Genomic DNA, 27072 nt, shown 5'->3' with positions numbered 1-27072 from the left:
CTAAGCAAATTTTTCGCTTTCTGACTTTTTCTCTTACCTGAAGTGGCGACAGAATGCACGCTAAAACTTACAACAGACTATCTAGTGGAGACAGACGTGTCAATAAAACAATTGCGGACGTAACGGAGTAAAGACAATTACGGAGGAGGTCGTAGGATTTGCCAATAGACGACGAAATGAGAAGGAAGCATTCTAAATAACCTGACAAGGAAGCATTCTAAATAACCGGGATGAAATCAAGACTAAATGGATTAAATACTTCGAAAAGTTGCTGAGTTCGACTCCATCGGCTGGCTTCGCTCAAACGATAATCCTAGGAACGTCTGAAAATGGGGAAGGTATTTTGCGATCCCCATCATTAAGTGGGGTTTAAGCAGCCCTACACGATCAGAAGCACTACAGTTGATGGGATACTGACGCAAATAAGAAATAAACCAAAGCATATTTAACAATTCCCTTAGAAAAGTTGATTGTCATGATACAGCCTCATAAAGGGTTGCTTGGGGATTGGTACAAAAACATTTTATGGCAGTTAAACTCTCCCCTAAAATTTCAGCGACGGTTGACTGTTTTTTATGCATTACAACTCTGAAATGATTTACTGGGATTGGGAGACGACCAGAATGCCATCCTGTGGGGTTTAAACTGACATAGAACCAGTAATTTATCCAAAAATATAAAAAAGTGATTGAAGGTCCGTCTGCTTATACTTAAGTTTCATTCAAGTGCCCCGCCGATACGCGCTTGCACGCCTCTGTGCTAGCTAGACTTGGAAATTTGGGGGAAGAGGTTCCTTCTATATCCATAAGTCTCTCACGTATTATTCACTACGTGTCCGTTTGACCGATGCATGGGACAATTCTGGAACGAGAAATATAAAAGGCCTATTGAAAAATACTTGCGAAGCTAAACTGTAAATGGAAAAAATACTTCCTCGAAACCCATATAGAGCCGTAAAACTCGAGACTCGAGTATCGCGCCTGGTGCTCCACCCTCTCTTAGTATCCTTAGGCCGCAAAAATGGAGGGTCCCCATAATTATTGTGAGTTCGCGATGCAATATTTAGACTAGACGTATGAAAAATTACGGAGAAAGGGCTTGATAGATTTCAGAATCAGAGTCAAAAGGTGTCCTGTTATAGCGGGCGCATCCGAAACGCTTCTGGACCACTGCAACCTCAGTATCTTATTTAAAGGCTTGACTATAGCAAAGGCTAAGTCTATTCGTAGAGGTGGCCCTAAATGAAAAAACAACAGCTGTTCACCCTCAAGAAATAACCCCCGCTCCTTTTTTGGTTTAGGCCTATTCCGTAACGCTCCCAACTAGCAGCACGTTCCAGAGGCCCTATGGCAAGATTACTCATATTTTGAATTGTTTTTATCTAAAATATAATCTATGCAAGGGATCGGTTGTTAGGGGGATGGGTGGATAAATTCACCAACCGACAAAACTGATTAGTTGCTCATAAATTCTCAGAGTCCAAAACGTCATTTCTCGGAACTGGGCACCGATGGTAGGTTTCAAGAAAAAGCCGCCATGATAGTTTCTGCCCAATCCCAATAAGTCATTACAAATCCCAACGAAAATTATTGAAAAAGACTAAGACGATATACGCAACCGATCATTGATGTATGCCGAGATAGCTTCAAAATTGGACGGTCTACAACTAATCAGTTGTTTGTAGATTTCGAGCCAAGTTACGAGAGTGCATAATAATAACATGTATAAAATAATACTTTGGAATCCGGCCGACCCCAGCATAGACGATTTGGTTCCCCAATTTTGCTATCAAAAAACTACAGAATTAAAACAAATTCCACTTACCAAACCAATGTTAATATTTGATTGTGAAATTTTAAGCAAATGGTCCTGCGTCGTATTTTTGGTGCGATACAAAGGGGATCAGCCCGAATAATCAAGCAAAATGCCAAGTTATGTAAAATCTTTGACAATGGAGCCGTATACATTCTAATAGACTTCACAAGCTGCATTCTGCCGGCATGTGAAGCATTTGTACTACACAAGAACTCCCAAGTGCACGTTAGAAAGTGAAGTTCAGACGGTATATTATCGAGGCCGAGGCTAAACTTAAACCTTCATTTCGTAAACGCTGGGAGTCAAGCCAAACTTCGCAAAGATAAATAGAATACACACAATACTTCCGGTTTTATTTGAAAAGAAGAATTCGTATGCACTTTGTTCAATCGCGAGGACTCCAAAGAAACATTTCCAAAGCAAAAGAGTTTTGCTGGGATGCACCGTAGTTTTCTGCACTGTGAAATGTAATCAATTGTTTTGAAACCTTGGACTAAATGCCGAATCGGTTTCATTGAAACTTCCTACATAATTCGTGTTTAATATGGTTGACCGCAATAAAGGCATTATTTCAGCATCGACATCTCTTTTAAAGTGTTATTTCGATAGTCCAGTTCAATTAAAAATCTCCTCCTCTTACCCTCGGCTGAGAGAAAACATATGCTAATTTAATGGCAATAAGATGACACTTGTAATACAAAACAATTTTTTTAAGTTATTAAATTAGTGAGTTGACTGCCTCACAAACAGAAATCACGACACAAAATTTCTCTGCATATTATTTATATTATTTGGTATAAAAGAATCCAGGAGTGCACTCCGAACATTATTCCTGCAAAATTGCCTACTATGCAGATGTTATCACAATGCTTATCTATGATCGGGGGGAAATCTGGGCCAGGGATTGCGAATTTTGATAATTAATCCAATTTTGTTAAAGACTATATGACCGGGCCCCTAGAAAGTCCCCGCTCTGGGAGAAATTCCCCCTCCCTTGATGAACGTGTTGGTGCCGCTAAGAAAATTCTGCGCAGTTGTAATTTGGGCATCGTCGAATAATCTGAAAAGGCTTTTTGAGTAGACACGTTAAATATCCAAGTTCATAATTACTTATTACTCTTTTCGCCATTAAACGCAGTGCACACGCTCCTAAAGCCAAACATCACATATAATAGAAACAAAGCAAAACAATATATACTCAAAAACCTGTCTAGAATGAGATCTACCAGTCACGGAAAATCCAACAATTATCCACGATAAATCTTCGTGTCCTTGCAAATAATTCTGAAATCATTCATACCATGTAAAAATCATGTGTCCATAAGAATATATTGACTAATTTAATGGGTAAAATGATCTGCGACAACGGTTCTAACCGAGGCCGGCGATGAATACGAGTATTACTAGCCATTTTCTGGAAAATTTAATTGCTACCGATGTCATTGTACAAAGTGGTGTCTTTTATATTAAAAGTCCACTTCAAATTTGCTCCCAAAGAATAGAGCATACAAACAAGTAATTATTTGAAGTAGGTTTTCATGCCGTACAATCATTGCATGTTTCTTTTGCTATAATGTGACAAAACAAAAGATTTAAGCGAGCAACTCGCAGTGAACTTACAGTCAAAGTCGTCGAAAAATTTTGATTCCTTTGGTAGATCTTTTACTATTGCTGATTTTAATTCAGGCTTGATTGCTTCATTATATACAGAATTATAGTTTGCATCGTTTGCGAGGTTATTGCAAGTGCACAGTAGTAAATATAACACTATTAACAGCAGGTAATTCAGATGTGACTTCAGCATGATTAAGCTGACTAGAAAGTGATTGTGCAATAACTATCGCCTGTCCGTATGCACTTTGTTGAATTTCTCTTTCAATATTGCGCTTTTTCAAGTATTTAGTATCCACAATAATAATAATAAACATTCGCGGTCACTGCACTGATCATATCTCTGCGACCCGGGTTTAAACTCCACATGCATTTACCATGTTTACATTATCGCTGTTAATGGAAATTGTCCGATTTTAAACTATTGCACCTTTTCACTTTCATTTCGTTTAATTGCTTTCGATCAATCGTTGTTTTCGCTTTTCTGCCACCGTATTCGCGTTAATTTCAGATGTCTTTGACACGACAAACTCTTGAATTCACTTTTACCACTTCACAAAGAGCGAAAACATTATGTTGTTATTGCAATTCCGCAGACGACGTCGAGTGCCATTCAGATGGATTTATTCTACGATTAGTATTCTTCAGAATCCTTGATAGCCGTCATCAAGTACGAAATTAAACCGCCAAAGCTCTCAGTGTCCCGAACCAGTCATGCGGCAAATTACCGCACTTTGGATCATCGAAACTCGACTGTAGACCACGGCGAACCTCCAGTGTACCACAGACACTCCAAACTTTTGGATTTGCTGTCGGTCGCCTTCAGCTGATTGGAAAGTAAAGTGTTTAAAAAAATTATGCTGGTTGTTGTTGCTACATTTCCTATGCCCGCATACAGTTTGTGAGATAACAGCTTTTGTCATGGATACAATTATTTAACCTTGTTATTAACTACACCAAATATGACTAAACTCTAATAAATGGTGGAAAAGTGTAAACGCAAGTTACAATGTTTTTCCGCGAATTTATATATTTACTCCAAAGTGCAGTCACAAATATCGTTAAAACTACTGGGGTGAATATAGCATGTGCAATGCCAATCTCATCTTAAATTTTGCCCTTGGATTTCTCTCACGGAGGCAAAAGACTCCAAAAACCCCATCACTGCCTTTCTTCGTGCAAACATTGTGGTTGCATTTTCGATATAAACACTTTGCTGTTGGTGCCCCCAACTTTCGGCGATTTGACACACTCAACTACTGCTCGCGTTTTTGTATGCATTATGAATTTTTAGCGACTGTTACATATGAGCCTCTGGCCTGAGGTTGTTACGTGATGCAGTAGTTGCCTTTTAAGCGCTGGCAATATTTTTTGAAAAACGTTCAATTTCCAATTTTCTTTCGTAACTCACTGACGACTCAATTGGCCAGATAATATGGTGAATATATTCCTTGGAGTATTCATTTATTCAACTTTCCAAGATCATGGTCACGGCTAAGTTCGATTCGAAAGTAATAGGTCCATTTTTTACGGCAAGCTGGGCTTCAGATGGGTTTAAAAAGTTTTATGTAACGCACAAATTTATGATTATTTCCAAATTGCAGAAACTCTCTTTTCGCCTGCCGAGCGGAATGTATTCATTTTAATTGTTTTTTAAGAACTAATTATTGCACTTACAGACAAAAAGCTTATAAACACTTGTATGTGCTTCATTAGAGTGCATATTCATAAAATGTAATGATTACCTTTTCGTTTTCAAGTGGCGCTGATGATTTCGAAATAAGAGACTTTCCAAAGCGGATACATCGTTGCAAAATGCTGGAGATTCGCTTGGTACTTTCCGCTGAGCAATGTGTTCGGTGCGCAATGTTTCGTTTAGTGTTTTGTGACTAAGACAAATGTTGAAATATTCCTCCCGGATTGGAATGACTTATTAAATTTCATGAAGGGACTATGCAAGTAATAACATCCGTGGCCTAAATTTTTTTATTACTATCAAGCTTATATTTAATTTTGCCAAACGGTTCAACAAAAATGTTGCCCCAGACCAGCGAGTATGAAAAATCCCCACTTGGAACAATTTACCGGAAATTGGTAGTTCGCTAGATATCACAACATTTGTCTATTGCATCGGATGTCTAACTCTTTTTGATAAGGTAAACAGGAAAGGAAGGAAAGGAAGAATAAATAGAGTCTCCATTCTGAATAAAAAGGAGAAGAACACAAATGGAAATAAGTTCAAAACGGGAAGCTTAGTATTTCAGGTATGAAAGGCTTTGTTGATTTTTATGTAAGAATGTTTGACCACACGAAGGTTTCTCGTTTATATAGCCCGTAGTGTATATTCGTTGAATATACACGATATTGAATCTTGTGGGGAGTAGTAATTTGTCCCAAAATGAAATAAAATAGAAAATTTCCACCAAGCTTTCCATTTGACGGATCTAGGATGAACCTAAGGGGTTCGCAAAAAGTGTTCAAAATATAATAATATGCTGCTATTAACTTAATTTGATCAGATATCGCATCGGAGAGTATTCCGAAGCCTAGATGGTCATGGGCCATCATATCTTTTACAAATTTTTCGGTTGGATAGTTCCTGAGTGAAGCAATTTGCTCTTTTTTGTTGAGGATGCTGGGAGTCCTGAGTCCGCAACCACTTGGTGACGGACCGGACCACTTGGGAAGCAACTTAGTTCCTCTTTTGTAGTCCACGGACTGCTCTTTTTTTAGATAAACCCAACTTTTCAAAAAAGAACGAAAAAGCTGACTGACGATTTGGTTCATTTGCTCTTTTCAGACCCCGCATTCCTCCCCTTTGCAACCAATGCCAAAACTAATACCTGCTTCGAAAGTACTTCCCATTTGATACCTCACATGCCTATATTTGGTGAAACAAAATGTTGCCCCTCCTTTATTTATTTGTTTGTTTTCCAAACTTTCCAGCAAATTTGAACTGCTTCAACAACAACTTTCTGAGAACGCCCTGATGATTGGGGCTGTTCTCCGGAACTCGACACTTTGGGCTCACGGGATTAGGTGTGTTTGGGAGCGGCAGCCCTAGCAGAAGACTTTGGGATCCTCCCAACGGTCACCGTACAAAAGTCCAACCCGACAATTCCAGCAGGCCAAATCTAAACCACAAACTTGCTCATCTGGCTGAGGATTCCCCGAGGTGCACTCATTCTCATTTCCTCTCCAGATTCAGCAGAATAACTGTGCAATTGGTTAGGAAGCCTGATTGAGGGTCGCTCTGCTCTGCCGTACTAACTTACAAAGCCCGCCAACCGTACTAGATGGAAAGTAGAGAAGTTGTCTCAGAATGACGGCTCTCAGCCCACAACATAGAAACTAGAAATCTGTCCTCTGTTAAGGAATGTTCTAGCCTATTGGCTAGCAAACACAAAGCTTTATAGTAGCTGTAGAAACCCTCGCATGGTCCTTGGGTGTGATCTCACATCAGCCTAAGGTATCCCAGTCATATAGAAAGGCCTTAAACTGCTGGTGAAGAGCCTCACGTATTAATCTGCCAGTACCAATCTCCAGCTCTATCTCTAAACAGGATGTGTTCATAAGCACATAGCATTCGAAATACGTCTGTTGGCTAATTCCACCTGAAAGAGGAACTCGTTGATTGCCAAAGACGTTTAAGTGCCATAAAAAACCAGCTCCCAGAATGCTATTGTGACGAAAATCACTTTGGGAAAAATATATGTGACGTCAATTAGACTCGTAGTAATGACAATTAGCCAGGACACCCAAATTGTATAACAGTAGAACGAATATTTAGTTAGGGTAATTTTTAACAGATGGCTCTAGTGCTAGTAAGGAGATCTTGTCATAGGCGCAAAGTAGTTCTCTAGTAAAGTAAATGCACGCCTTTCTGGAATGTTCCGCAGGTATAAAAAAGCCGAAGGTCGGACCACGGATTCAGTCTAGTTCTAGAGTAAGAATAGATCGTGTCAATTGTGAATACGCCACAAATTGTACCAATTGTTCTATAATTAATTGTGCAGTATGGTTGTATAATTTGGTACAAAATAAACGCTTATATTAAATTTATAGAACGGGTTTTTACCTAGTGCTACGCAATCCATATTAGCTACGTGAAGCAAGCAACGTAACGCTATAATTGTGTATAGACACGATTGTCAAGTCTGTAAAAAATATTCGTATTAAGTCCACCGCCACGAGTATTAACATCATGTCCGTGGTCACGTCTGTCACTAAAATATACTACACAAGTTTAGGCAGACTGTTATTGAAGTGCCCGATGCACTAAGTGCCTGTTCGAATTCGAGCCTCGAAGCGCAGCCATTCGCTCTTGAACCAATCCTTCAACTCCTGGCGCGACATAGTTGTCCACCTCCCAAACATTGGGATGCATGAAATGAAAAACCCAACCTACAAGATCTCTCCTCGTGTGTTCGTGCCAAGTTTAACTGAGCTCCTGGCGGTAATGTCGAGGGAATAATTGCTATTTAAAAATAAAAAACGGCCAAAGAAAAATGAAAAACTAATTCCCCACTCGAGATAATTCAAACAAAATCTTCAAGCCAAAAAGAAAGAAATGAAAATCAAAATAAAGTTATAAAGCAAAAAGAAATAGTCAACTCAGAACAAGTAACTAAAAGCAAAATAAATATACCAAAAGAAAAATCCACATTCAAATAACCAAAAAGCTTAAGCGAAAATAATGTAAATCGTAAATAAATTAAATTAAGAATAAAATAATGAAGAAAGAAAATCTGGAACGTCGACGGGACTTACTAAGGTAGAACATTGCTAGGCTGATTCAAATCAGCTCTGGCAATGGCAGCAGACGGGTAAAGAATAAAATGCAGAGGGTTTACAGGAATTAGGCCATTCCCAGAGGGACACCCGTAGTTGGAAATCTGGACACACTAAAGCAGAAACTTTCTGTCGTATGCAGTCGGTTACGACGATATGGCGAAAGTCACTCTAGACGTGTCCAGAATACAACGTACCCGATGAATCAGCGGAGTTTTTTCAGATGACTCAACGAACCCCGATAGAGCGTCCAGATAGTGTAGTTTTCGGTGGTGGAATCGAAAAGGTATTGGCGTGGACTTTAGGGGCTACCCACCCAGCATGCTGAGTAGATCACCACCGAAGGCACCCGCCATGGCAATACGCCTGGCATGAATTTTGCGGATTTTACCGAAGAGTAAGTTTGATAAGCCATAAACAACTCGAAGAACTGGAGGGGCCCATGTCTAGATCGGGTGCAGAGCTTCTGGTACAAAAAGCTCACCAGTATACATGGTCGGTAGGCTCACAGCATAAATCAGGTCATGAGTCGGCCGGAGGAATTTCCACCATTCCTCACTGCGGGGATTACCTACCTTATCCCTAAGAAGGATCCGGCGCAGGACCCCGCAGACACGACACCGATTACTTGCTCACCAACCCTCTATAAATTCATAACGTCCATCATTAGTGGCACGGTAATGCGTACCTTGCGGTCAACAAAATTCTGTCCGGGAAGCAGAAGGGCAGTCGAGTTGGGTCAAGAGGTTGCAAAGAGCAACTCATTATTGACTCTTTAGTTGCTATATCGATTATGCCAAGGCTTTTGACAGCAACCTATGCAAGGAACCAGCGGAGTGCCTAGAAGAAGGGTTCTTCCCCATATAATGGAATTACAAAAGCTTTTATTGATCCTGAAACCAGGTAGGCTGATAAGTGAACCAACATCCAATTTTATGATTCGGAGGAAGGGTCGAAGATGTCTGTTCTGGGTCGTCTGTTATTAAACATGTATTATGGCATTCTACGGCTGTCAGTGCCTAAGCAAGTCGTTGTTTCCAAATTCACAGATTACTTTGGAGTGGTCGTAAAATCTAATCCCCCCAATGAAGTAGAGTTCTATGCGAGGGAGACTGGATGACAAAGTCTTGGCTTGAATACTTCGGGCTGAAACTTGCAAAACGGAAAACGAAATCAGTACTTTTCACCAAGCGGCGGAAACAGACAACTGATATACATGTTATTCGCTCTCAGCCATCGCTAAAATACTTGTGAGTAATTTTCGACTGCTCATCACTGTCAAGGATGCTTCCAGATATAGTCGGTCCGAAATATAGCAAAAGATTACTTTAATCGCGAGCCGTCAAGTCTATTTATACGCGGCCCACACACACACATCAGCGATAAAAATCGTAGAAAATTGCACCTACCGGATCGTATCTTATGAGGCAGAATGCGTAATTGGGGGGATAATCCTAGTGAATATTTTAGTCGATGAGCAAGTAAAGTTGGCGAATGAGGTAATTAATGTTAGTTGTGTGGCGAGTACCACCAAACATAAGTTTGTGGACTAAACGAAACCACGAACCATGAATTACGATAAGGCGCCCGATCGTCCTACGTACGTATGAAGGTCCAGCTAAAAATATAGGTCACGTTTTCTTCACCTACCCAAGATTTGAAAACTCAAGTAGATACCTTGAAATTGAGCTAACTACCATTTAATGGTGAAAAATCTGGTGATGCAATCGAATTCAGCATAAAACGTGGTGGTTACAATTGTGAAATGGGTGCACCAGCGAATAAAAGATACAAAAGTCGAGCGGAGGTATATAAGGGAAGCTACCGCAATTAACACAACGCAAAGCGGTAACAGTGAACAGTCAAAAACTGAACATATGGGAATATTTAGTCGGTATGAGCCCGACATTCGCGCCTTCGATTTCAAATAAGGATCCACGACGGCTTCCACACTTCACTGTGCATAACCAATTACCTTATTTATTGCTAATAGCATTGTACAGAGCCCGCAAAAGATTTTACGTCATCAGTCTTAGCTGTCTTGTCTTGCAAGCACTAGAGCAGATCGTAGATATTCATTTAGTGACAATTATGGAAAAATCGTACCTCTTGAACTTTCAACACGCCTACATACATAGAAAGAGTATTCCACCATGTCTGTACCAACGCTATTTAGGGGTCTCTACAAAGGACAACCAGGACAGAGTGGACACAGTTTGACACTGTATTTTTCATCGAAGAATCAAGAATGGGGTGTGGAGTTGAAGTGTGAGTATTTGGGGACTAAACAACACATCTGAATCCCCTAGCCTTACTTTGTGTGCGAGCATCTTTCAGGTGGAGATTCTGCTAATATAGGGGATTTCCGCCGAATCTGGTGTACTCTAACATATGTGAACTGTACTGTCTTCGTGACTTTAAAGCGGATGAGATGTAATCCATCCATTTTCATGATTTTTGAAGTCGAACCATCAGCAAAGGTTTACAGTTAGCGGGAGTTCAATACAAGGTCGAACTGAACAGTTTGGGTAGTTCTTTCAAGGTCTGTCTTACCCGGATTCCCGCAATATGAGAGAGATATATAGTGAAATGGTCCAGCCGGCAAATTGGTCATAAGGAATTCTACACTTAGCGGCCTCCCGGTTGGCGCAGTCAGCGTCTCACTGGTTTATTCGCTACGTCGCTACGAACGATATGCTATACTTCTGATCCTTTGTCTACGCAACGAAGCTCTGGTGCATGACACTCCCCTACTCGTAGCGATCAACGTCACCTCCTTACGTTCAGCGATCTGCCTTTACGTTTCCACACTCAGCCAGGTTTTGCGACGTCTTTTTGGGACATAACCAACAACTTCATTTCAGCTAGAGAGAGTTTATCAATATCACGAAAAGATGGACGAATGTCTGTCGATTGCATAGCAAGAAAGTTCTTTCTCCACTGAATGATACTCGAATTGCAGGACGCCCGGGAAGCGATTTTTCTCCATCCAAAACAAACAATCTCTGAAGATAGGCAAAAAGATACAAAGACGGGATTGGATGAGAAGCCCCAAACACCCAATAATTTAAACAGGCTTCATTATTAGTTATATTTGGTTGCCGCATCTAAAGCACGGAATCCTATCATTAGGAATTATAGTAGCATAAGGAATAAACCACGTATTTATCGACCCGTCGTGTATCTCGCATCCGCAATGTCTTTCCGAAAGGTAACTCTCTACTGAGCTAAATAATCAAGCGAACCCAGTTTAACTGAAAGATGATTGCTTCAACCCCAGTGGACCAAATTAAAGGAATTGGTCACATGTAACGTCACTACTACGCAGCACTTACCAACGGCCACTGCTTTTCGAATCAGATTCGTTACACACATTGACCCAAGGAATAGCCTTGTTGAACAGTTGTCCATTTTCATCTTTTTACCCACGTTACATACTTATTACAATTTTGTAGACAATGTCCCACTGGGTCGTATTTTTGTCCAAGCATAATTTTCTGTCGCAGTTTCGTTCGCTTCTCCGCATAACCTGCTACGAGTGTCTCGGCATAACCTGCAACGAATGTCTCGGCATCCCTCTTTCATGCTCCTAATGTTCGGGCTTCTCCTCTGCCTTTTGTGAAAGTCTCTGGCGCTGACAGTCAACTTTGAAATTTTTCAATTCAACTCGTCTAATTTCCTACTGTTGTGCAAATAACTTCCCGGTATTGTAGCTTTGCATGCCTCATCATCATCATCAAAGGTACAATAACCAGTGTCCAGTATAAACCAGCTTTAGTTTCGGACCCGAGACATCTCGGTTGCGCACCAAGGTTCACCAATTCAATATTTCTAAAATCTGTCTAGCATCCTGGCATACGTCAACTTTCCATTCGAGGCAGAATTTCCATCGTCCTCACCCATACGGATTAAGTGACCCGCCCACCGCAGCCAATTAAGCTCGATTTGATCCACAGCCAAATGATCGTGGTTTCGTCCATACATTTCGTTATTATATAGGCTACGGAATCGTGCATCTTTCAGTAGTAGGCGAAAAAATTTTCTCCTGAGAACCTTATCATTAGTGCGGCCACAAACATGTTTGATCCCAATCACAGGAAAGGTTGCAGGTGCTGATGGTGGGTAGCAGCGGGGCGAAAGAATGCCACATACCGGACAATGCAACAATCTGAAAGAATACAGGCACACGCAGTCACGTACTTCACTCATCAAGCGGAGAGTCGACTTAACAGAAGGATAGATAAAACCAACCAACCAGCCAACCGGTCCATGAACGCATGAAATGCAGGTGGCAGTCGAACCAGACCCAAAAACTTTATGAACAAGACTGTAAGATGCAGCCTTATATATCCCGACGCTCATTCCGTCCCGACAAAGAAGGAAAATTGAAATTTGATGTTCGACCTGATCGGCATATGTTATAGTGATGGGATGCTCAACAAACTAAATATCGCTGAGCTGGAGGTCCTGCTACATCACCAAGAATAGAAAAAACAGTCCGCGCATTTCATCGGCTTAAGAATCATTAGTCACCAGAATTGGTTAAATATAGAGGGTACGAACTAGAAAGCATTTCGGTACGTACCCAACGTTGGCCTGTATAATGTGAAACTCCGTAAAGATCGCAAACAGAATATAGTGTTCGTCACTTCCCATTATAAGGCCCACGCATTGAATTCTGCGGCAATTATCTTATGATTAATCTTCTAGCGCAAACATCTTACAGTTTAGTATCTCGTCATTTTGTGCTATTTTGGTTCCATGTTGAAGCTTTAGATACGACCACCGTTGATTCTTTTCGTTTCAAAGTAGGCTTTTGAGAATGTTAGCGGTTTCAATACGACTTGCCTTCCCTATTCCATATTGCAGTGCTGTAAGACGCTTGTTCAATCACATATATGGTGGGGTGAAACGCGTCAACCATTTGTCGGCTATATTGATGGAGAACTGCCCAGCATACTATGATGGTACAACGCAGAAAGAGGCCCCCGAAGGATTGAAGCTTTTCATTGACAGTGGAATCATCGGTGATGCAAGATCAGATTGACGCGACATTTCAGGCATCATATCTTGCTCTGATAATAGCAACCTAACCCTAAATTGTGATGTCGATCAAGATCTTTGGAATCTTCACAATTATCCCCTCTCTCCTCTTCTTAGGAAACTATTGGATTCCAAAGATTTTCGCACTAGGGGAAGTATCATAGCTGCAGTAACTATAGGCACACCTATAAGTAACTCCGCGGGAAGACCGTCATGCCCTCAGGTTTTATAGCAATTAAGTTCATTAATGTCCTAGATGACTTCTCTTCTGCTTGGAGGAAAAGTCCGTATCCGAATGTTACGGTGACTAGCCCTCTCATCCACAAGAGCCGGAACTTCATCGGATATGATACGATTAAGAATCGTAGTGAAGTGTTCTTTACACATCTCCAGTTGTTCGTCATCGTGAATGAAAAGTCGACCGTTTACATTTTTCACAGGACCGGGAGGAGATTTGGCGGTTCTTGCAATCCACTGCCAAAGCAGTTGTTACCAATGGAAAGGTGAGAGCTGCCACAACACTTTAAAGCACCTGGCATGGATGGCATATATATAGCAATGCTAAAGAAAGCAATTCAGAGCGACTGCTAAAACATATTTTTTTTAGCATGTCTTGCTTTGGGCTATGTGTCTACCACTTGACATAAGATTAAGGCAGCCTTCATGGCGAAACCTGTGGGAGATGACTAATTGAATCTAAACAACTTCTGACAGATCAGCTTGGCATCATTCTTGCTGAAATATCTGGAAAGACTGGTTCAGAGTCACATTCGTAGGAAGGCGCTTGGACAACCCACTAAATGGAAACTAACATGCTTACCAGCATGGAAAGTCACTTCATTCTTTGGTTTGAATCATAAACGATGCAAGTCTGAAGAGTGAGTATGGAGATGGAGGTGTTCGTGGACATTGAAAGGGCGTTTCACTGCGAGCCTTTCCAAAACCTTTGCGGTGCTGGCAGCGCGCATAGTGTTGGTGATACTTTAATTAGGTGGATATATGCTATGCCAACGAAGAGATTGCTGTTTGCGAAAGTGGGTGTCGATCGCTACCTAACAACAGAAGCAACGAAAAGCTGCCTCCAAGGAGGTGTAATTTGATTTGATCGGGATTTCGGAACGGTGTCTACAAATATACAACGTGCCGTCGATTTGATTCACAGTTGGTAGCTCTGGCATGAACTTTCAGTTAATCCAGAAAAAAACACAATGAACGGTTTTTGTGGTTACCTTAGCGACAAGTACCCATGTTGGGATCCTAAGAAAAACCTTGATAGTAAGGATTTTCTGGTTGGGGGGTATAGCCTTCCCTCCTCCTCTCTTCCGCCCTGGTAAATCACTGGTAAAATCACTTATCAATATGTACGCTGGTTGGCGCCGGAAACATTCTCTGTACTGCTACAGGAGCTTAACCTCATCTCCTGCAGGTTGAGTCCTCCTGAGGACTGGTCTATTATTCGGGTGGTACCTATCCCAAAAACATGTAAGGACCCAGAACTTTTCACCAGTTAACGCCCTGTTGCTCACATTAATGAGTTTGCCAAACTGATTAACTCTATGATCAAGGTTCGTATGAATAAGTTCATTGATTCATACAAAGTCCTGCATGCTAACTGCTATGCCTATTCGCTAGGTAAATATACGTCTGCTTGCATCAACGATATCCTTTTACAAATTTCGATACCAAAAGGCAAAGGTCAGCAGGTGTTGGCGGTGGTGCCGGATGTGAAGAACGCCTATGAGAAGGTTGATCTGGCTACCTTTAGCGACATAATGTCACATTTCTGCTTTCCTGCTGAGATTGTTTTATAGGTGTCAAGGATAATGTCTAATCGACGACTACAACTAGGGTAGGAGGCAGCATTCAAGTTGAAGTGGCATTCCCCAAGGATGCGTTTTAAGTTCAATGTTATTTAATATTTATACAACATCCCTGCATTGAAATCTTCCAATATGCGGTTTTTGCTTTTTGACCGCTGGAGTCGATTGGTTGTCGACTTCCAAATGTTTGAAAAGACAGGTAAATGTGTTTTTTGATTAATTCCGAAGATTGGTCTTCTAAACAATATAACCAATCTATATCCTTCAAGAGAAGCAGGGTAACGCCCCTGCTCATTAAAATTAATAATCTTACCCTTGCCCATAACGAGGACGAGGCCACTTGAACTTCATTTTTCCTAAAACCGTAAAGGCAGACAGGTTGATTAATTTTTCAACTGGTTTTTCTTGGGATGTCATACCCCGTAAGGCCATCAACCTCTATAGATTTGTAGTAAGGTTAATCATAGAGTATGCCAATGCATCTCGTGTTTTTCCTTGGATATCAGTTAGATTTTGGAAGTTGAGCATTGGAAGAGTCACTGGAAAAACTAAGCCAGTTCTTACAATACTTTCTGATTCTCCCTATACATCTGTTTGATGGAAGATATGAAGCTACCCTGAAACGTAGAGAGAACTGGGAAGTCCCAGAGGCAACCGTGGCAGGAAATCTTCTACACCGATGCCTCAGAATAGAGTTCTGGCGCCGGAGTTTACCTCTCGAATAAAAACGGAAAGTACTTTTTTTTCTTTCGGATAATATGGTACTGTTTCTCTATCTGAAGAATGTGTGATCCTAAGCGCCAAAACTGGGTGACGACAGGGCGGCAGCAATTGACGAGCGATTGAAAGACAGGCGCATCGCAATCTACAGTGATAGCCAGGAAGCATTGAGTATTCTTTTGATCAGCTCGAAAGTCATTCGGGAATGCAGAAACCATTTGAGCTCTATCTCTAAATTCAATTCGGTGGAACTACTCCGGCCGCCTGGCCACTGTGGGGTAGAATTGCAAACGGAGCAAAAAAGTTCATTTTCAAAGGTAATCAATTTAGTCACTGATTCCGTCAGTAAACTAATAATACCCTAAGCAGATGCTTAGTTTAATCACTTTTATACGGTTTGCATTTCTAAACGTCTCTGGAAAAGTGTTGAGAAAAATCCTACGAACAATGCATTAGGGAGATAGTAGTAATAAGACCGTATTCAATGATCAAAAAGCCCTCAATATGGCTAAAATCTTCTAGCCCTGCCAAGGGGAGATGAAATAACAACTCGCAATTTTCGGAAAAGGTATTTAGCACAAAATTGATGATTCCTAAACTGATTAGGATGCTAGGAGCATATGCAATGCATTTAGTGGTTTTATTTCCCTCACGGCAAGTGCACCCAAAATATTCATTCATGCTTTTTCCGAAAGAATCAATTGCCTTCTGTAAAAGATTTTGCTTTTTCGGTTATGTAAACACCGGGTTATTTCACCATCTTGCAATAATTCACAAATCCAATGTGTGAATCCGATTACAATAAAGCTATTATCTCACGTTACATGAAAAGAAAGTGATGGTTATTACCAGAATTACTTAATTCTTTTGAATGCTACTAACACAGCAAGTCGCTCATTAGCGAGATTTCCGCAGGAAGCGGTTGTCACTTTTTTGCATACAAACATCAAAAATAATACAAAAATAAGATAGCACAAGACATAATGGGAATATTATAACCAAAATAAATTTCACTTTCCTTTCATTGCTACGCATGGTTGGTTGCTTACTGGTGAGTGCAGAAGCGCCAAAGAAAGCATACATATTTAAACTGTAAAGAGGGGTTATCACGAACTTTTTTTTATTATAGTGTGCAGTGCAAATATCTACGCGACTATCTATCTTTCGTAAATGCTTCGCTGAATAAGCTCACCTTGCAACGATTTCGTAATAAAATCGTATTCCAATCTACACTACCAATCATCATTGTGACTGGCATTACTGTGTTGAGGTAACTACAGTCCATGCAGTGCAGTCTAATTTATCTTGACCACGAGAGTATCACATTTCGTTCATCTGTTCCGAAATATTGGGGGAAATGGCGAGGTTGTTTTAGAAGAAAGTGAAAGCATTTCTTTTCCCTTGAAAATAATTGGTTTAAAGTTGAAAAGATACTTATTCGTATCATAGCAGACATTGTTTCAATTTAGGTTGTGTAGGTTGACCATCCCGGTTCATGCTAAATGTTTACTTTAAATCGACAAATTTTTCCATCTTAATTTCAAAATATAAGTTTCAAAATGGTACAGTTAAGAATGATAAGAATGATATTTGTTTGTCATCATATACCTAACTATCATACTATATTTTCCGATAGTTCCAAATATTGAAAAGATTTAATGAATAGTAAGGAAATAGTAATCTACGAGATACTTTGTTAAAAAAAAAGTTTCGCAGCACTACTAACTTCATCGATAGGTTACAGTTCGCATTATCATATATTCACCGTGGCCAGTAATTGTTCAAACATTTCATGATGCTCCTTCATAGCATACGCAACAATCAGAGTAAACTCATTTACTTTCTTTTCTCAGCAGCCATAGATTACGACTCCCATCAGAGCTGAAATCTAACATTAAAGCCAAAACTGCAATTATTTTTTTTTCAGTTTTTATTGCATTTTTTTTTCTAATTTTTTGTTACATAAATATCTTCACATATAAATATCCAATTATTACTAAATTACGCTAGAAAAATAACAATGGAGAGTATCGCGCTACATTCATTCATGCCAAAAGTTGTCCTACCAGTCACCGTTTTCTTTCAAAAAAATTCTTTTTATTGTCTAACACAGGATTAAGGAGCTTGTGAAGTGTATCAATGATGAAGTAAAACATGTTAGGTTTGTAGAACTGTCTCTTGTATCCATTTCGAAGTTTTCTGTACGTTGTGGTAGATACCGGGCTGATGATCAACCCCACAGCCAAAACCAGCACTTGTTATCCCGACTAAGGTGAAGCGGCCTCGATCTTTGATAATAAGCGGTCCACCTGAGTCACCTAGAAAGAAAATAGATACTTTCAATTTCTCAACACATAAACTAATATAGATGCGGGTTATCTGCATCAATTTATGTATTGACATGCCACTTGGTATATCTTCAAAATGAACACGTTAAATAATGTCTCACAGGCACAACAAAAATATTCAATTCTGATGAGATTTTTGACAGAAACGCTTGAAATGACAAAAGCGTATTGCGATAGTCGAACGACCATCATGAGTGGAGGTAGACGACCTAGAGGGAAGAGCTATCCCAAAACCAAAAAAAAACAAGTCGGGAAACCGGAAGCTAGACGCTTCATGAAAGGTTTTGTGTATTTCTTTTATAAAGAGATTTGGGTGTGCATTTGTCCCATTAGAATGTAGCACGTAAAATATGCGTATATTATGTGAAAATAGCCACTTTCAAGTGATATTGACATTCATAGTCTCGAATTTGCAGAGAAGCGACAGCTTTGACCTAGTATTACTTTGTTAGTAATAGTGCGATTTGCACCAAATTTGGCAGGATCATGCTCTATGCTATAGCCTATATTGTTGTAAAATTTTGTGATTCTAGGGTGAACTTAAGGGGGGTTTTCCTGTCAATTACTAAAAATTATAGTAATGTACTATTATTAACTTTATTTAAACAGGTATCGGTATGGAGGGTATTTCGAAGCCTAGGCACCATATAGTGAGGGCCCCCTGATTTTTTTCAAATTTTTCGGTTGGGTAGTTTCTGAGAATGGGTTCGTTAAAAAAATGACCACTTTCAACCCCCCGCATTCCCCACCTTTTCAACAAATGTCAAAACTAAGACCGGCTTCAAAAATTACTAATCAAGACCTTTAATTTAATACCCCACATGACTATATTTGATGAAAAAAAAATGTACACCCTCCCTTTGCATGTATGGGAACCCCCCCCCTTAAATTGGACGTAAAAGGATGTAACTCACTATATGCGTGAGCGTTCACAGTTCCCACCTTTCTACCAAATTTGGTGCCAATCGCTATAGTCGTCTCCGAGAAAAATGCGTGTGACGGACAGACAGACAGACAGACAGTAAACCGATTTTAATAAGGTTTTGTTTTACAAACAAAACCTTAAAAATGGCTAAGTTAACCATTAAGGTCTGCCCGCAAATACTGAAGCTTCATCCAAGCGATCTATCGACACGTGCTTGCACGCTTCAGTGGTAGTCACATCCGGAAATGGAGAGGGGGGTCTGCACCACCGCTTTGGTGAGGGAAACGGCTGCAAATAACATGAATTTAACCAACATATACAGCATCACGAATTTACTTATGGTCGCAAATGTGTCAACGGTCCCGTGAAGAATGATAGGGTTCTTATTCAAGATAATGAGCAGCTGAAAAGGAAGAAGAAGCACTTCACCATGATTCTTCATCGCGCAACCTTTAGAACAATTCCATCTCTGGCGGAAGATATTGCAAGTCAGCGTAAAGTGCTGATATAAACTTCCCTTTCACACGGATGCGAAATTAGCTTTGCCGTCAACACACTCAAATGGAGTAACGAGGCTGGCTTTGACGGCCTCCCTGCGCAGCTTTCCCATGTTGCTCCTGCAGTGTCCGTAGAATTGCTTGTAACACTCATTCATAAATCCTGGGAATCTGAGAACTCTCCAAGTCAGTGGACTATTATAACAGCAGTAGGGTATTTGCATGCTTCCTAGTGCCACGGAGATAATAACCCCCGGCACAAATCAAAGAACAATTCGAAAGCTTGACTTACAGAGAGCAGGTTGGTTTTTGTTCTGGGTCCTCCTGTACCGACCAAACTAATACACTTGGGATCATTGTGCAGTGTGCGATATGTGATTTCGGGAAAGCTGTCGACAGCGTTAGTAGGTAATGCATATGAATGCTCTCTGCAGGCTTCTAATGTACTATGTACATTACAAGACTCAAGGTTAGAAAGCGTAATGATAATGTCAACAAATATATGACAAAGTTGTTATTGGCAAAATACCAGTGAAAGAGAAAAGAAACGAATTGATTCTAATGGACAATAAGTCCTGAATGTTAAGATGCATTATCAGCATCGAATACTATCTTAATCAGAGAATTATATGAACCAAGAGTTATTTTATTCAAGAAACCATTCAAAGTGTATTACCTGACTAAATCCCCAAAAAGGACCATAATAAATAATCACAAGGTGGGAGATTACCATGACAACGCAGAAAAAGGCTAACGTTAACCGTCAAGTTATTAAAACGCTGAGGCGAGCTAGAGGTATTTTGTCAGAGAATAATGTGGAGGTACTGTTGAAGGCAGTAAGGTATCGACTTCTTGAAAGGAAAATTGTCTGTATATGAACACTAGGTAAAAATTTACTCTCGGAAAAGCAAATGCCAGAAAGCCTACAATATATATATATAGTTGTCCTTCTCCCCTTGGTAGGATATAGCACGTCAACCACACCTATACGCCATAGCTCGCGGTTACGTGAAATGGCCTTCAGCACCCCCACGACTTCCATAGACGCACGCACTCGTCTCCTACCGCTTTGCATCAAGCGCCCTTGGGCCCACTCGTCAGCCACCTTGAAAAAGTGGATTCCACTGCATGGCGTAGCCAGCAATGTAATTATCACCACTCCTTAATGTGCCTCTGCCACTTCCGTCTTCCAATCACATTGCGTACGAGTGCCTGGCCAGTGCGGGGACTAAGTTTGAAATAGTGTCAGGTCACCGTACTCCGATGAGACAAATAGGTGTCGACGAAAGCTTCGAGCTTTTAGGTAATAGCGGAGTTTGCTCGCCATGGGCTAGTCCCATATAGCAACATATAGCGCTATTATAGAATAATCTTAACTTAATCTTGGTGTTGAAATAACTGCATTTCCAGATTTTAGATAGGGAAGTGAAACGGATCTAGCGCTGATAATGCGTGAGCCATCATCTAGTTCAATGCCATCGCCGGCAGAAACCGCGCTTTCTAGATATACAAATTGATCGATGCTTTCGACGCTCTGGCTATTAATGCAGATGGGGAGAGTGCAATGACCAGTCAGACTGAGAATCTTGGTTTTGTTGGTGTTTATCTTCAGTCCAGCTCAACTTGACTCTCTTTACAAATCGAGAGCTATGTGGCCAAGGTCTATGACCCGGTGAGAGAGCAAACAGGTTTTATGAGTGTGCTCGAGGTGTTCGAGGAAGGATTTCATCGCGCAGTGAATTCCTCCACGTCCACCGGACAAGGCAGCATGAAAAACGTCACCAATAACAAGTAGAAATAATATTGGACCCCGCTTTGGACTTCAAAATCCTCAGAAATTTTAGTTCGGTGCAGCACGTGACATTTTGCGCAATCATATGTAACTCTGATAATAGCTATTAATTTCTACAGAATATCCCTCCTGCGTAGAGCACTCCACATAACTTTTTGTTTACGCTATCGAAAGCTTTCTCGAAATCGATTGAGGGCAGCTGCAGGGAAGATCCAAAATCGTGAAATGGATCAAAATAATCCGCAAGATGTGTGGTCAATGCAGGGGGATCCAGAGCGGAAACCTGCCTACTCTCGGTCAATCAAGCTTTCGAGATGTTCTTTGATGTTTTTCAGGACTATTTCAGATATTATTTTTGAGAAGGCTGACACCCCTCCAGTTGTCATACTCAAAACTTTACAATATTAGCTTTACAATTACTCAAAACTTTACAATATTATTACAATTAGCGCTTCTTACATTCTCTGGGAAAGGTTTCGGATTCACAGGATTTAGGATTTCCGTACAAGTGAAAGTAACAAATCTGCAGAAACTGCAGGCACAGCGATAAATAAATAATAACTCTGCCGGGGAACCATCAAGCTCAGCGGCTTTACTCCGTTTGAGTGCATTGATAGCCGAAATGACTTCTCTTCTGCTTGGAGGAATAGTCAATATCCGCAAGTTACGGTGACTAGCCATTTCATCAACAAGAGGACCAACCTCACCGGGTGTGATACGGTTAAGAATCATGGTGAAGTGTTCTTTTCACGTCTTTAGTTGTTTGTCATCGTGGAGTCGACCGTTAACGACCACATGCATATTGATTCGATATGGTAAGTACATCCTTCAACCACTTCGGTTCATCGATTCGCTTCCACGATTTCGCAGCCAGCTAGATCTTCCTACGCCTACGACCGAGACAGAAGCACATTAATGGTGGCCCAATGGAATGGATCTAATAAAAATATCAATCATCAACTAGACCAAAGACACAGTCGAAACTAGGTTCTTAAATAAGGCAGTGATTCCCAATATCGGAGACGTATTAGCATGTAACTGCAAGAAGAAAATGCAATAGAAAGAGGTGGAATATTGTGGAGTGGTTGTAATGCTTGTCCGATTATCCAACGCTTTGGATGTTGAATTTAAAAGGTTTGTGTAGAAAGCGAACATTTTATTTAAACGAATGATGGCAAGGTTAATTGAAGGTATGTCGGCTTTGGATGGGAGTATCATGCTCAACAGTGAAGAATCGAATTGCGAATTAACTATAATCAACTTCAGGATGCTTTAGGTATCACAGTACAGTCCCTACTGAGCTGTGGTGTACATAATGACAAGCTTCCAAAAGATACCGATAATTTGAAGCATAATTCAAAACAAAAATCTAAAGGCCACGCAATTTAATTATTTTTTTTGGCTACATTTGTCAGGTTCGCTTCCTGAAATTCTGAACAAATGACAAGCTGGTCTAAGCCATTCTTTCCATTAATTTTTGTCTGTATGCGACGCTTATAAATTGAAATTCACTGGGAAAATTCAAATTCTTCTGAAATGCGAAAAAGATAATTAACATTATTGCTTCCGCCTTATCTGATTTTTGGTGCACCGAATGGAGAAAAAGCATTGCTACAGTTTGAACAGCACTAAACAATAAAACATTCGCCGAAAGATAGGCAATCCCAGGCTCGAAAGTGACACCACAAATTTATTATACACTACAAGAGATGTAGCGTGAAAAAGGAATAACGATGACACCAAAAATGGTTTCCAACAGCAAAAACTTATTCTCGAAATTGCTATCCGCACCCTAGAGCAGGTCTTCTTCATAGGCATCACTATTCCTTCCAAACTATCCAACGTGTCCAATATTTACAATATGGTAAGTCATGTTAACGACAAACATACTCCCCACTAGTTTAGTTGGTGGATGGTGATAGTTCGAAATCTCATTGATGGCAGAAAGATTTGCATCATGACTGGACGTCGGACACCAGTGAGTCAGCAGTTGCGACACTATTGCCAAAATAGTTTCGGAAATAGAAGCCGAAAGCACTGTAGAAGGAAACATCACTATCTAGAGAATTCGGGCACGAGGAAACGGAACTTTCAGTGAAAAGTGCAAACAAGCTGATAATCCCAGTAGGACTTCCAATGGACGTACCAGATTCTTCGGTTAATGGCAATACGCGCAAAAAGCATAAGGCCAACGAACATGTCATGGCCAGCATTTAAGCTGCTCCACCTTTCCACGGGTGCCTACCATAGGAGAACTAACACGAAGGCGGGAAAGAACAGACCGTACGCGCAAGCCGCAGTCTCGTTTCCAACCGCCTTTGGAAGAGTTTCCGCTAGGTTAATGTCGGAGGGATAATTTACTATCCTGTGGAGAAAAGTGTTGAAGCCTGAACCCAAAGCCAATGTTTAATAATTAAGGCTTTCACCATGGGTTCCTCCATTTGGAATGCATTCATAAGGGTACCGTCACTTAACCTCAGCAAGCAATCTCGTTTCTGTTTCAAATACATCGTCTCGAACACCAGGCTGGGTAGCGTAAAGCACGCCAAGTGCTTATCATCCGGCACTCGGTGGAAGCTAGGAAACATGATCTGCACAAAACTCAGACATTAATCTTGGGCATTGAAGGATAAGTGCCGAGAATGATAAATCTACAAATGTAGACGGTTTCAGCTTTATAGTAGAACTGGACCAAAAGCGTGGGAAAGTGGTCACAGACGATCCAGTTTTCCAGGAGAAGATCGGGATGCAACCATATGAGGAAAGCGTAGAGCGAGGAGTGATAGATTGTTAGCTGTTCAAACAAACGAAATTGAGAAAATTGCAATATTTTCAGTGCTTTCTTCTAAAATGGATTTACGCGCGGAGTATAAAGTATACGGTGTCATAGCCCCCGTATTGAGGATCGCACTGATGAAGGATAATAAGCTAAATCCAACTTTCCACAATCTCCTCTTAGACGTAAATGGGAGAATTAGAAGTAAGGAAAACTAGTAACCTGAACAAAACAGCTTGTGGAATCAGATCCATGCTAACCCGCATTGTGAGTTGGGGTTTAAGAATATACCTCCCCTCTTGTAAAATGTCACAAAAAGGATAGAAATTGAGAGAATTGTGAACTATCAACCTACAAATTTCGAACTTTTCTGCCACCGAAACACCAATACTGCGTCCACAAATGATCGACAAAATCACTTAAAGAACACTATGATTGGAATGGCCAAAAATTCACTTGGCGAAGGACCGTCTAAACTACCCGTTCGACGATAAATGTAAGCTAGCAACAAAACTGAGGAATAATGCATCCCGGCAATGTTGCTATCTCAACGAACGTAGGCATGCGACGGGACCTATCACGAACTCCATCAAGCAAAGAACAGAGAGGGAGAGATAAAGCATGGGATAAAAAAAATTCATGAACTCGAGAATTAAACGAAGCAATCACACCAGACGCGGCATTATCTGTCTCATACATAAAAAGGGAGATATCATTCAATGCAACAATTATAGAGGTATCACGTTGCTAAGTACCATCTATAAAATCTTGTTAGGCCCCGTACGTTCAGAACATCATCGCCCTGATCAAAGAGGCTGAACTTGAGGCAAATCAGCAATGGATGAGATTTTGTCACAGCGGCAAGCAAGGGAAGACTGTTATAATATGGTCATCAGCTACAGCAGCGTAGCCAGCGTAAAACTGTACCCAATATGAGAGAATTCGGTATCCTGGCGAAATTTATAAAACTGATTATGTTAAGAAATATATAAGACTGGGTTGTCACCAATGTGTGAGACCAGATAAAAGTAGTAGGAGCACTCTCGAGATCATCTGCCGTCAACAACGATCTAAGACATGGGGAAAATCATTGCTGGCGATTTCAACGCTTGGACAATAGAGTGGAGAAGCCGGAAATCAAATGAAGAGGAACGAACCCCACTCGAGGTGTTCTTTTAGCTGATCTTCTGTGTGTCTTTGTTTTGTTTGTGTTACAGTTTTTAAATACAATTTAAATTCTGTTGTATTCTTCCAATATCGATCGCCTATTTTTTTACTTTACCTTTTAACCACCTAGTCTTTGTCTTTAAAATAAATTATAAACCGTTTTCTTCTTATTTACAAAAGCATTTATCTAAAAACAATGCACCACACTTTGTTACTATTTCACACTGCCTATTTCTCCTATTTTTTTCTCTAGCAATACAAGTAGTTTATTACTTTAGGTGTTTACGCCGCCGCGGTTGGAAACAGAAGAGACCGGCTTATTTCCATGCGGTCCTTACTGTCCCAACCAACGGCATTTTTCCACCGCTAATTCTCCATTCCCCTGGTGCGTTCCGAAAATGAGTGAGTGGAGAGTTCCGCGCCATCTACCCGTCCGCATCCGCAACATCCGAAATAAATTTCGAATGCTGCAGATCCTGCCGCGCCACATTCTCCTGCTTAAACGTCACTCTGGCCAATATCGTAAGCATAAACACGTTTAGGCGTGGAGAACTAGACTCCGACGTGAATCTTACTGTCGCAAGTGACTCGCTAGTGGAACATCTACACAGCTATGTTAGCGAGGAATATACGCATAGCGACCACCAGGCGATATATATCACTGTTGACCCAGAAAAATAAAACGTCACCTGAAGAAACCAGAAACAGGTTGGTCATCGAGAGTACTTGAGAATACATTTCTAAGGTATTGCAGTGGAACATCAAGTTCACACGAACGGCCGTAGAAATAGTTACGTCGCAGCAGCCTCAACAGATATATCGAGCATGTGATGCTTTCATGCCAAGTTGTGCACGCTCTCGAAAGCGCAAAGCTAACTGCCTGAAGACAAGAAGGCGGAGTCAACGCCGAAGAAACACGCTAAACTATGAGCAAAGGTTGCTCGAATATAAACACGCACACAAAAAGTTGCAGTGGGCCATCACGAATATGAAAAATTATTGCTTCAAGCAACTTTGTGATGAGTCAAACTCTAATGCGTGAGGAGGTGCGTTCTCTTCATATTTTGTGCCCTACAGTGCTGTGGAAGTTGTTGTCGGCATTGTTTTCCCGACATCCGCAAACTACCTTACCAATGATACTTATGAGGGTGGAAGACATCCTTCCAGTAACCCCAGACGAAGTTCTTGACGGGGTAGCACTGCTGGTGGTACCAGATAGAACAGTATCATCGAAGCGCTAATCGCGCCACAAACGCCAAACTATATATTATTCAACTGCTCTCCAGAGCAGAAGTTACTTTACGATTCGGACGAAGGGTCATTGACGTACGATATAACGGCAGGAGTTCCGCATGGGTCTGTTCTGGGTCCTCTGGTATGTAACTTAATGTATGATGGGGTGCTATGGCTCCCAGTAGCTAAGCAAGCCGTTGTCGTCGGATTGACAATCGACGTTCGATAGTCATAATATCCAATCACCCCGACAAAGTAGAGATTTATGAGAACGAGACTACACCTGTGATAAAGTCAAGACATGATCATGCGAGGGCGTCGTGAAAATTCAATGATCCGCGAATTGAACACCCTAACAGCAGCAAGCTTTGGTGGTTTGTGTATCGGTGCGCTATTCGTATTAGCTGATTTCTTAGGAGCTATTGGCTCAAGAACTGGTATCCTGTTGGCCATCACTTATCAATACTTTGAAATGTTTGTGAAAGAACAATTAACAAGTCGGGAAACCGGAAGCTCAGCGCTCCAGGTATGAAA

The 27072-nt window shown here is 40.8% G+C and overlaps 2 protein-coding genes across 3 annotated transcripts in view; both read right to left on the bottom strand.

Moving 5' to 3' along the window:
• LOC119646919 (serine proteinase stubble) overlaps positions 1-4208 on the bottom strand; it is a 64432-nt gene extending 60224 nt beyond the window's left edge. Inside the window, exon 1 of one of the 2 annotated variants that reach the window (XM_038047594.1) lies at positions 3436-4208. In XM_038047594.1, the coding sequence (XP_037903522.1) occupies positions 3436-3619 (184 nt within the window). In that variant the 5' untranslated portion in view covers positions 3620-4208. The remainder of the gene's footprint in view (positions 1-3435) is intronic. The other variant, XM_038047596.1, reaches the window with a different exon arrangement.
• Positions 4209-17723: 13515 nt separating this feature from the next.
• LOC119647031 (serine proteinase stubble) overlaps positions 17724-27072 on the bottom strand; it is a 35906-nt gene continuing 26557 nt past the window's right edge. The window contains exon 7 of the mRNA XM_038047772.1: positions 17724-18118. Coding sequence (XP_037903700.1) covers positions 17958-18118 — 161 coding nt within the window. The 3' untranslated portion in view covers positions 17724-17957. The remainder of the gene's footprint in view (positions 18119-27072) is intronic.

Source organism: Hermetia illucens, chromosome 1 (assembly GCF_905115235.1).
Source record: "Hermetia illucens chromosome 1, iHerIll2.2.curated.20191125, whole genome shotgun sequence".
Taxonomy (NCBI): Eukaryota; Metazoa; Arthropoda; class Insecta; order Diptera; family Stratiomyidae; genus Hermetia; species Hermetia illucens.
Note: the sequence above shows the minus strand (reverse complement) of the source record. Positions and strands in the feature narration are given on the sequence as shown.